Here is a 12946-nt window from a genome sequence, read left to right on the forward strand (position 1 = left end):
TTCTTCAACTCATACCAAAGATTCTCAATCACATTTAGATCAGGACTTTGACTAGGCCATTCCAGAACCTTGATTTTATTCTTCTTTAACCATTCTGAAGTAGATTTTGATGTGTGCTTTGGATCGTTGTTATGTTGGAACGTCCAGTTGCGCTTTAAACCAAGTTATGTAGCGGAGGGTTTCAGATGATTGGCCAATATCATCTGGTATGCTATGGAATCCATTTTACCATGTATTGGAACTACATTTCCTGTGCCATTAGAGGAAAAACAGCCCCATAGATGGATATTACCACCTCCATGCTTGACAGTAGGTATGGTGTTCTTTTCTTTGTACGCCTCACCAGATTTTCTCCAAACATAACGACTATCAGCGTGACCAAATAGCTCGATTTTTGTTTCATCACTCCACAAAACCTTTCACCAGAACTCATATCTATCATTCAAATGCCGCTTTACAAACTTTAAGTGACTGTCCTTGTGACGTTTTCCTAAGAGTGGCTTTTTCCTTGACCCATGACCATTGAGACCTGCAGCCAATTCACTTTGAATATCTTTGGCAGTCAATCTCGGATTGTTATTAACATTCCTTACAATTCTTCTACTTGTTCTTGGTGAAAGAACCTTCTTTCTTTCAGACTGAGGGAGCGTTGTGACAGTACCATGGGTCTTGTACTTCTTGATAATAGAAACAATAGTTGAAATTGGGATATTCAAATGCTTGAAAATCTTCTTGTATCCTTCTCCAGCTTTATGACAATAAATAATTTTCAGATTGCTCTTTACTTTTTTTCCATATTGACTTATTGGTAATGACAGCAATCATCCTATGCCTAACCCTTTTATGCTCGATAAGAATGTTCACCTACAATCCAGCATATTCTAGACTTTTCTTGAATTAGGTTCTGCATTATCAAATTGAAATTTCTAGCATCTTGAATTAGCATTTTTGGAGTTTTGCAAAAATAAATGTTGAAATAAATATTTGTAGACATCTATTTCTTGTAACTTTTTTCTCCTCATCCACAAAAGCAAAACTTTTGCTACAAAAGATTTTTCCTAAAATTCTTTGTTTTCGAGAAATTTCTAGAAATTATAAATTTCCATTGGGGTATGTAAACTTTTGAACTGTATATAATTTCACATACATGTTTTTGCCATATATGGCATGTATTTAATTTTTTGTAACTATTTTTTTATTTGCCACAAATTATGCTCTTTCAAACCTCTTTAAAAAGATTTTCTCCCACTGGACTTTATATCTTACCTTACCAGTTATTAAACATGCTCAGTATCACCTCACCACATGCTTAACTAAGCAAGGAAGTGTTAAGTTGTGACTCAAAACCAGCCTACAGTGATGATTTCAATGAGTCTCTGCGCAAACAGATCTTTAGACATTAATGCAAAGAAAACATAGTTAGGACCAATACATTTGGAGGTGGGTTTAAAACCAGAGCAGGCACATTCAGAGGGTCCTCATAATCGCAGTGTCTGAAAGCGATTTTGTGTCTGAAAGCTACACGTATAAAATTGGAAGTTTATCAGATGATAGCCAGTGCAATCTGAAACTTCCATAGAAAGTTAGGAGTGTTTCAGAAAGGTTTGTTGAAGAGTGGTGCAAAATCAAGACAGTTATCATGCTCACCATGTAGACCAGCGCTTCCCAACCCTGGTCCTGGGGACCCCTGTGTCTTCTGGGTTTCATTCCAGCTGAGCTCTCAGTTACTTAACTGAACCCTTAATTGAACTAATAATTTGCTTAATTAGACCTTTTTACTTGTTTTAAGATCTTAAATAGTTAAAGATTTCAAGTTGGCTATAACATTTTATAAGTAACTTGAACTCTGCAACTTTTTAGGACCTGAGAAAAATTAAAAAGGTCTAATTAAACAAATTATTATTTCAATTAAGGGTCCAGTGCAGTAATTGAGAGCTCAGTTGGAATGAAAACCAGAAGACACATTGGGATCCCCAGGACCAGGGTTGGGAAGCGCTGGTGCAATGTGACAGACAGATGGATAGACATGATCAGCTTTTAAAAGTGGACGTTTTTGGAATGAGGAAATAAAAGAAAAAGACCATTTCTAAAATGCTTTAGCAACATCATGGCTCTTCTTTTAATATTGCGAAACCTTTCTTGATTATGATGAGCTATACAGTTTCTAGCGGGCTTCTTTCTTCAATCACCATCATTGTCGCTTTTGGAAGTGTCACTGTCACTGCAATCTGGATACTGAATGCAGCAGTTTCTTATTAATGATGTCATCATGTCTACTGTAGCTTTTCTTGGGTTTTCTTCAAGGTCAGTATTGACAGCCCCAACACTGGCAAGCATCCACTCCAGTTCTAAAACAGTAAATAAGAATTAATAAGAAACACGCTGTGGAAGACAGAAAAGAGAAAAATATATAATAATGACTGCACTTAAGTATTTTAATTGTTAATACATTATTTGGAGATGTTTTTGTCTTAAATATAACATGGATGAAAGGAAGGAAGGAATTCATCATTTCCAATGCACTACAAATGAAAAACAAAATCTATTTCTGATTATTTAAAAATGAAAACTGTATTGAAACAATGTCATGGCTAAAAAGAGCACTCTGATTGGCTCATATATTATTATTATTATTTATTTATTAGCAGACGCCCTTATCCAGGGCAACTTACATTTGTTACAAGATATCACATTATTTTTACATACAATTACAGTATTTTTTACACATTATTTTTACATACATTTACCCATTCATACAGTTGGGTTTTTACTGAAGCAATCTAGGTAAAGTACCTTGCTCAAGGGTACAGCAGCAGTGTCACCCACAACCCTCCGGTCAAGAGTCCAGAGCCCTAACCACTGCTCCACACTGCTGCCCAGTAGTAAATATTGGAAACGTTAACATAATAGACCTTCTAAAGTTATAATTTTGTTATCACTGACTACTAAAATGAACTTGCAAAACTGTCATTGTGCCCAAATTACATAGAAGTTACTGGTCATTTTCAGAATATCATTTTTTTGTACTGAAGACTGCACAAAGCTTTTGACTGAGTTATTTAAAGAATGTTTTAATCTTTAAATAACTTATGGTGTAAAGCTTTGTTAACATGGCTCACTTTGCAAAATAATGCAAAAGTAATAATTGAGGTGATCCGAAAACTTCCATTTCCAGGGTAAACACAGTAGATACAGCCAATGAAGTCATGTAAATGAAATTAAATGAAAACTGTGTATTTGTCTCACTCAATGAAGATCAGGACTGCCACCTAGTGGATGCTGTTTCTGTCATTGAGAAGATTTTTTCTTCTGCAAATAGCTGGTTTCGCAGACCCTGATTAGGTAAGTTCAAGACCATTGTTTATCAGGGTCTGTGAAACTAGTTGTAAGTGTTTAAAGGTTAATTATATACCACCCCTTACACCCCCCTCAAACACACCCCTTACACCCCCCTCAAACACACACTGGATCAGATGGATTGGGTTCCACAAATTACATGCATCCTTTCAGAAACATTTAACCTTTTGAATAGAATGATGGTGTGCAGGCTATTACAATCTTTGCTGAAATGCCTTTCAAGCGCTGCCCATTAAATTGTTGATGTAATCCAAGAGAAAATTAAAGTGGACATTTTTCTTTCAAATCTCTTTTACCACCACTTACAAATCTAAAAGTACAATATTAAGAAACAACTGGAGCCAGGAACCTAAATATCTGAGTGGTTTATTTCTAGTTTGGTAACTAGCTTTTAGTCATTAAAAGAAAAAAGAAACCTTTCAACTCAAACCATTGTCTTGAACCCACTATCACACCTAACATTACTGTTGAAACCAGATGGCACAGTATAAAAGGCAGAAAAACAAGCATAAACTCAACAACAAGAGCATAGGCCTGTCGTTTATCTATAATTTATGAAAACAAGACAGAGAAGGAATTAGGAGACATGTATTAGTAGAGGGCTAGTATTCATTTAGTCTTTTGTACTACATGAAAGGGGCAGGGTAGGTTTTGTTGTATTGAACCATTGGAAGTTAATCAGGCATATGAGTGGGATTTCACTTTTCAACAAAGGCATGTCATGTGCTGACATCAAATTAATCTTGGAATTATGGAGAAATTATTATTATTATTATTATTATTATTATTATTATTATTATTATTATTATTATTATAATATTAAATCATCATCATCATCATCTTCATCATCATCATGATCCAGACATTTTTATGAGGTAACAAACATTCACACTTTTAAATGTGTGTACAGGAAAATAAAAATCCAATTGTAATGCCTTATATAAGTAAGGGCAGCAGTGTGGAGTAGTGGTTAGGGCTCTGGACTTTTGACCGGAGGGTCGTGGGTTCAATCCCCAGTGGGGGACACTGCTGTTGTACCCTTGAGCAAGGTCCTTTACCTAGACTGCTCCAGTAAAAACCCAACTGTATAAATGAGTAATTGTATGTAAAAATAATGTGATATCTGTATAATGTGAAATAATGTATAACGTGATATCTTGTAACAATTGTAAGTCGCCCTGGATAGGGGCGTCTGCTAAGAAATAAATAATAATAATATTTAGTACCAATGATACAAACTTGTATGTGGTATAAGATTCTCTTCATGCAGCATATTGTGTTCCACTGTATGTTTTACAGAAAGGACATGAACAGTCTCATTTTTAAAAGTATAAAAAGTTAATGATAAATAGTATACCTAATAAACTATAAGTTGTGTGCTCTTTACTTGTGAATATCCTAAACAAATTACCTTCCTTCTTTAAATTCTTCCCTCCACACTGGGCTTCACCAATGAAGTTCCCATGAATCTGAGCGTTCTTGTACACAAAGATGGTTGGCAAGTGTCTGTCAGGGTAATTTGGAATGCAACTGTTGGCAATGGCTTTCAGGAACTTAGTTTCTGGGAATTTCTGGGATAAGAGGCTCAAGAGGTGATTGAGGAGAGTGCACATTGGTATTCTGAAAGGAAAGGCAGCTTATTATTGTTAACTGTCTAGACTGTCTAGATTTTTAAAGGTTGTGCATTGGAAACCTAGGGCCTGATGTAATGCCAGGCGCTAGCTATGCAGTCAGAGGGAACTGACACAAATAGTCCACTTTTACAAATGTGCATTTTCTTTTTATTTTTTAAAGCAAGCAAAAAAAAATGCACTTGTAAGCCCTTAAAGAGTAAGTAGCAAGGTTCTGAAAAATACAGTGTTACACGTCCCCAGGTGTTGCTACAACTGTTTAAATAATGTACCTGTAATTTTTCTTTTCATTGTTAACATCCTGACAACTTTTTACACTTTTAACTTTAAAGCCTGTTTCAAAGCTCTTTTCAAAATGTCCGCTCTAGTGCACTGATAGTGATGCCCACACTATCAGTGATGCCCACTTATGCCCACATTGTCAAACAGGTGACACAGGTTTTCATTCCAAATCAGCTCTTAATTACTTAACGTTTTCCGGGGGGGGGGTCTCTATATACTTTAAAACTGGTTGCATATGACATTTTAACATCAAATATAAGATGGTAGCACATCAGACCTGCATTTAAACAATAAATGTTAAAATATCATTCACAGTAATTTTCATCAATCCATAACACAGTTTACATAATATCCTCAAGATGGCACTATGCATCAAGATTCCACATATTGATTATGCTACAACTGAACTGCGGTTTTGAAGAAATAAAAGATACAATACATAAGAGTGTTGTTATATGTTATTATAATACACAGAGTACTAATTCATTAATAAAAGACCACAAAAAAGCTCTGTATCATGATTAGAATTGTGACTAAAAACTCTTAACAAATGATCTGCAATGTCAATGCATTGACAATACAATGGCAATGTAATGTTTCTATACAGATGGGCAATGGTAGCAATGCTATGGGTCATATGTAGAACGGAGCCAATTCTTAAATTCTAACATGTTCATATTTTGATATTCCACATCTCTGAAGAGATTATTGATGATAATCCATTGCAGTACAGTACCAGTGTCAAATAAACTATATATTCTCAACAATTACAATAAACAATAAGAGGTGATTAAAATCTATTGCTGATTTATGTTTAATTTGTTTGGTTTTACAGGGCAGTCTTCAAAGTGTGTGTATTGCTGTGTCTCTAAAAGTGTTTAAACACATACCCTCTGCCTCAGCTGCTTACCCTGGCCTATAGAGATGAAGGACAACCCACACATGTTCTCCAGTCTCTGTTACTTCCTTCACATACTGGTCACCGGAAATCTCGGTCAACTCTCCAAATCCTATGTTTCTTTGTTTTGCCTTCCATTCTGCAAGACGTTGGCACCTACCAAAGATTACTCGGACACTTACCCTGGATTTTAACCGGTAGGTTTATACAGCATATTATACAGGGTGTTTCAAAAGTCTGGAATATATCACTATCACTATAAATAACTAACTAAATAACTAACTAACTAACTAAATACATACAAAATACAATTATAAAAATGTCTGCATTTCTGGCGTTGTTGCTTTCTTGCTTACTTATTGCATTTGGAAAGATATGTTATTGCTGTTATGAATTAAAGATATTTTATTGCTGTTCATTTTTGAGGATTGTCAAGGGATAGACTGTTTATAAAATTATTGTATTTGAAAAATTATATTTGAGAACTGGATATATGAAATATGTCAGTTACAACGTGGCAACATTTTTGTTTCCAGTTTAATTTGTACATTTCTGAGAGGAATTTGTTAGAATAATAAACTCCCTGATTCTTCTTACTGAAGGTAAAAAAAAAAATCCTTAAACCTTCCCACTATCCACTGGAGGGAGACATTAAGTTTGATTTTGCCATTGAGTGCGCCACCCAATGAGTCTTAATCGTATTTGCATTCTGCTAATGCTTTATGATTGGAGACCCCTGTTTTAAAAGGAAATCACATTTCTTTCATTTTATAAAAAACAAAATGTATATCACAATGTCACATGGAAACTGACCTGTGAGTTTCTATAGCTCTTTCATCTTCTTCATCAAAATCATCTTCAGCTTCCTTCAGTTCATCAAGGTTCATATTTTCATACGGTTTGACTGTAATTTAAATATTTTAATTTATTATTTTACCATTGATAAAGCATAGTACTGCAGTGTTCAGTAATATTGCACAGTTATGCTTAAATTAAGTGGTCGGGTGCAAATGGAAAATAACAAATAATATAGTATGCGCTATCTCATAAAATGTGTTCAGAAAGTATTTCCATTGCATTTATGCACATCATTTATCGTACAGGATACGTTTTTGATATCTCCACTTTAAATGGCTGGGCACTTTTGATAACTTGCCGTTTTTTTTCTCACATTTCCAATGTGTTTTGTTTCAGATTTAAAACACATATATTACATATGGCTGGACGAGTGCTGTATTTTTTTTTTTAATGTATGATGTCAGAGTGTATTCATCATTCATAACAGATCATATGGTATAAACTGGCAAAAAAAAAAAATGTGGCATGAAGTAAATAAAAGTTTAGGGTGCTGCCATTGTTATAGCTTGCAAAAGCTTCAACACGGTCATATGTTTGACTTAATCCAGGCCCTTGTCTTTCATCACTAAAAGGCAATAAAGTATTTGTTTTCAACTGATTTTGTGAATCATTCCAAAACAGGACAATGACTATGCAAATGACAGTGTTCATTGAGGAAAGTATTACAGACGTACCTTCTTGTTCTTTTTGCAGCCTCAAAACCAGTTCTTCAGTTTTATCTACGGGCTCTTCTTTAGCTGGAAGGATCCCAAACCTGCGCAAAGCATCATTCCACTCAGTGTCTTCGTTTGGGTCCTGTGAAGTGTTAAAATGTCAAGTGTCAGGAATAGGAATGTGCTCTGCAGGTGCCTTGGCAGATTACTACAGTACAGTAGCTCTCATTAAACCCTAACCAAGGGGGTTGTTACCAGATAACAGCACAGTACCTTTGCCGATGTAGAAACATCTTGATTAAAGTAACTTAAGGATATTTCTGCAAAATGTGTCGCCAAATTCAAGGAAACACTTCACACATGGACAGTGGGCATGTTTCCTGGTGTTAATGTCTTGTAAATCTCCAAGAATATTCTGTGATGACTATCTTAGACAGAGGTTCAAGTGAGTTTCAGCTAGTGCTTGATCCTTGCAGTAATGACGGCATGCAGCTTTGTCTGCTTGACTTATACCTTATACCTTATTAACATGATAGTAAGCAAGTTATTAACAGTTAATAAACAAAAAGAAAGGTTTTTTTTCAGCCTTTTGGAATTTCTTTATTATTGTACACTTTGTAGTGACTGTCAGATATTGCTTAAATTGTACTGCAAATAGGTTACACAATGTAAATTAATAACACATATTAATCATATTCAATGGGCTTCATGCACCAGCAGCACAGGATAAAATAAATAAATAAATAAATAATAATAATAATAATAATAATAATAATAATAATAATAATAATAATAAATACCTGTATTGAAAACAGACTAGTGAATTACACAAAGTAATAGTACTGAACTAGGGGTGAATTAATGACAAAGCTGTCAGAGGAAGGTTTAGCTTTCAACTTGAAAGAAAGTGTTGTATAGAAACTGAAAGAAACAATATAAAGGAAGAGTACAATACAATAAGAAAAGTGTATTGATATGATTTGGAAATCCTGCCGAATAAAGCTTTAACCTTAATAAACAGAACTCTTTCTATCTATTCTAATATTGTGCATATGGAAAGAGCATGCATTTTGTTTCTCATTTGGTTCTAATGATAGCACCTACAAAGATCAATTTTGTCAGCAATATATCCATGTATATCAGGGTGACTACCAAAATGGACTTCCCGTAATCTTTGCTGGACATGTCTATTTACAATACATTAAATTATCTTAAATAAATGTCTTTCTGTGTCTGTTGAATATAGATTTTTTTTTTCATGTTTAACTTCGCTTGTTTTGCAGATATGTATTGTTTTAAGAACATGAAGTGATTTATGACAAAATTACTTGTGCATGAATTATCTTTAATCTTATGTGTTATGCTTTGTCTTGCCTCAGGCTGTTGTTTCAAGTTATTTTAATGTTTAAACATGTGAAATAACAACTAGTTAGCAAGAACCTCAACAGCCTCTATATCCACTTTGGATGTGTGAATAGATCACCCCCAGCAAAGCCAAAAGCTTTTTTTCAAATGGAAGACCTATTTCTTTCTTTCTCCAATGAAGGTTGATAAAGAAACAGAAGGGGAAAAAATCTACTTAAGTTATTTATTAAATAAAAATCATAATAAAAAAATACCATCATATGCTGAACATTTTCTCAGTAAATGTTTTGTTTCTGTATACAGTTTAAATTTTTAAGTTTAAGCGCTATCAGGAGATTATTTGACAATTACTCCTGTCATTTATCCTTGTAGATTAAGAATGTTTGCCCCCATGTTATATAGTATTACCAAGAAAAGTATAATAAATTAGACCGTATCAGTTTTTGCAGCTGGATTTGGAATCCCAGTGAAAGCAAATAGCAGTGAGATTCAACATAATCTATGTTAATTTTGAAAATACACACCTTTTCCTTTAAATTGAGTTAACAGTTGTTAAAACTGGTTGCAGAAATTCCTAGAATACACATCATATATTACAAATGTATTTACCTGCATTTCTTCTGATGAGAATGGTCTGGTCAACAAAATATAAATAATTTAACAATAAATAAAAATATCAATACAATAAATTCTGTGCGACTGTCTCTTGGTGATGAAGTGTTTATATATAAATCCAGATTACATATGAAAATAAACAGCAATGATGTCATAATAGCCTATGTCACAGATGTGCACTTAGTCTCAAGAATCTTATTGGTAGTTACATTTGAAACAAGAGCTAAAGACCACTCTGGGGGCCAACTTTAACATAAGCAACATAAGGATAGTATTGTAAGAACAACTGCATTCTGCATTCTGTCCCAAACCTCTTCATGTCTCCAAACATTGAACTAAAGCTCTAAAGTGCCTTGGGGTAATAATGAGATCTCATTATATGGGAATGTGCCAGTGACATGAAGTGTGTAAACAATTCCAGGAATTTGATTCTCAACAAGGGCAACATTTAACTGCTCCTATGGTGGGGGGGATAATAATCAAGGTAATCTTGTACAAAATAGAATTTAGCTGTGATCCAGAGCCCTCCTGCAGTGTACAATTACTAGGTTATAAACTATTGATTGTAATCTGAGCAATATAAGTATTTATATAATGTCTTAGAATGCATTGCATCGGGATTGCAGACTTTACTGAGGCAACTGACCCTTGTGAAATTGTTGGTTTGCTGTAACTCAACTCTGGTTTCTGAAGTTGGATAGGTATGTAGGAGTGAAATTGCATTTAAGACTGGGTTTTTATACAGGGCTAATATCCCTTATCGAACTCCAATAATTGTGTTCAATTGTTAATTTATTTTTTTATTTAATGAAATAGATGTATGATTCTCTAGATTTCTCTGTCTAGTACTTAATCCTCCAGAAGCATCCACACTTTGAATAGCATCTGTTCAACAGAGTATTATTTAAATCGTCTAATAGTGACTTTAAGGTTAGGATTAAAGTAATGGTTTGTGCTGAAACATTAAACGTGCAAGAAAGCATCTGTGCAATCAGGGAAAGATTACAAAATGTACGTGTTGGCTTTTATCACTGAGTCATCCCACACTTTTTTTCACAGAACATATGTACACCAGATAGAAATAAAACCATTTTTGAGTTTGTGATTAGAACATGAGAGTAATTCAGCTGTTTCTGGAGAGACCATCACCTATATCCACTGTATGCACATACAGACCAAGTTTCATTACAATTGAGTAAGTGTTATGATATATGTAAAGACTTTGTTTCTCTTTAAGTGAAACTAAAGTGTGAAATATGAACTACAGTGAGGGATAATAAACCTGGATACTGCTGCCCAGAAAATAAGTTTGCTGTTTCCCATACTTATATTATGAATTCACTGTGCTTTATCATGGGTAACATTTTTGTAGGTATGCCGTATTATGCTAAACCTAACTTTCTTTTATAAACTTTTCTCAGCTGATAATATATGACAGTAAAGTAAATCTTGCATGTGTGTATTACTTGCCTTGATAACATTTTTTGAAACCTTCACACGTGTGGCTGTTAATTATTTTGTCATCTTATGAACGGCCGTAATGCATTTTGTCTCACTCAACCCGGGTCAAGTGTGTCAACCCACATCCTGACGTGGGTCGCTGTGACCCAGGAATGTGGTTTCACATTCATTATTATTTATTTCTTAGCAGACGTCCTTATCCAGGGCGACTTACAATTGTTACAAGATACCACATTATACACTATTTCACATTATACAGATATCACTTTTATCCTTTTTTTACATACAATTACCCATTTATACAGTTGGGTTTTTACTGGAGCGATCTAGGTAAAGTACCTTGCTCAAGGGTACAGCAGCAGTGTACCCCACCTGGGATTGAATCCACGACCTTCCGGTCAAGAGTCCAGAGCCCTAACCACTACTCCACACTGCTGCGTTTTCCCCCCCGTTTTTCTTGAATTTCAAACGACACAATAATCAAAGTTGGTGGTATTAAAGATAAGGTCAGTAGGTTCTTAAAAATGTATCTATTTTTACCCATGTGTTATTTCATCTCTTTCACTTTTACACCTCAAGTTTTAAACGCACGCCTTGTCTCCTGTACACCTTTGGTACAGGGGTGTGGCTTTGTGGGTTATGTGGATGTGGCTTGAGGGGTTATGTGGGTGCATCTTCCGGGGTTACACTGGTGGCCCTCTCATTTCTCCCCTCCCCCCCCCCCTCTTTTGAACACATCATAGGAAACGTGGCCGTTTAGGTGTTTTTACAAATTGTCAACATATACAAAAAAATAAAAAAGTGTGCTGTTAAGACAAAAAATTATATTTATGTGAAACTTGGACACATAAATGCATCCTGCATCCTGCTACAGCGCTATCTGAAGTGACCTGTTCATACTTGTGGCAGAGCAAGAGATCTGCCTGTAAATAGTGTAGTGTTTTATGGTGTTTTGGTGGTGGTTGCCAGGGATAGGGTTAATTCCTGTCCCTGCCAAAAACATGTGAGAATGTGGCTGCTCCTTAATTGAATGATTACGTGCTAATTGGGAGCAGCCACATCACCTAAAAGGAGAGCCCAGGGCTCTATTTGGGGAGAGGAGTTTGGTGAGTGTGTACTGTGTTTTTGCACAGTTTGGTTTTGTGTTTATTTATTTATTTAGCAGATGCCTTTATCCAAGGCGACTTACAGAGACTAGGGTGTGTGAACTATGCATCAGCTGCAGAGTCACTTACAACAACGTCTCACCCGAAACACGGAGCACAAGGAGGTTAAGTGACTTGCTCAGGGTCACACAATGAGTCAGTGGCTGAGGTGGGATTTGAACCGGGGACCGCCTGGTTACAAGCCCTTTTTTTTAACCACTGGACCACACAGCCTGTAGTGAAGGCGAATGCCCAGCCTACATTGTTGTATTTTTTTAAAATCTTTTTGTATACTATGACTGTTAATAGTGATATTTTTTTCCCACAAACACAACAATGAATCTGGTAAAAAAAAAAAAAAAAAGAAAAAAAAAACTTTTATATATTGACAGCCCCAAAGCCAGATCCCTGTACCAAAGTTGTGTCCTGTAATAAGACCCTTGAAGCACGGCCTAATGCATTTTAGACTTAAGACTGACAAATGATAGAAACATATATGAGCTGGAACAACACATGGATAAGTATAACTGTATATTGTTCTCCTCCTACTAACATTCTCTTTATGCCCATCTAGATTAGTTAATCACCATAGGCTTTTACTTCTGTTCCAATAAAAATAGTTTTTAAGTGCTAAAATGTGACAGGCACAACACCACTAACAATAAAAACAGAAGGTTTCAG

General features: G+C 35.1%; 1 protein-coding gene across 1 annotated transcript; it reads right to left on the minus strand.

The window, feature by feature from the left end:
• Positions 1-2178: 2178 nt before the first annotated feature.
• LOC131737498 (phosducin-like protein 2) lies at positions 2179-9748 on the minus strand. Its single transcript, XM_059026790.1, has 6 exons — positions 9654-9748; positions 7701-7821; positions 6982-7072; positions 6181-6324; positions 4769-4977; positions 2179-2348 (listed from the first exon to the last, which is right to left on the minus strand). Exons 1-6 carry the CDS (start codon positions 9657-9659, stop codon positions 2182-2184), a joined length of 738 nt encoding a protein of 245 aa, XP_058882773.1. The 5' UTR covers positions 9660-9748; the 3' UTR covers positions 2179-2181.
• Positions 9749-12946: the final 3198 nt, after the last annotated feature.

Source organism: Acipenser ruthenus, chromosome 1 (genome assembly GCF_902713425.1).
Source record: "Acipenser ruthenus chromosome 1, fAciRut3.2 maternal haplotype, whole genome shotgun sequence".
In the NCBI taxonomy this organism is placed as follows: Eukaryota; Metazoa; Chordata; class Actinopteri; order Acipenseriformes; family Acipenseridae; genus Acipenser; species Acipenser ruthenus.

Coding starts and splice junctions, on each gene's coding strand:
- LOC131737498 (XM_059026790.1), bottom strand. Junction 7,073..7,700: donor GCTGCAAAAAGAACAAGAAG/GTACGTCTGTAA, acceptor TTTAAATTACAG/TCAAACCGTATGAAAATATG. Junction 6,325..6,981: donor AGAGCTATAGAAACTCACAG/GTCAGTTTCCAT, acceptor AATCTTTGGTAG/GTGCCAACGTCTTGCAGAAT.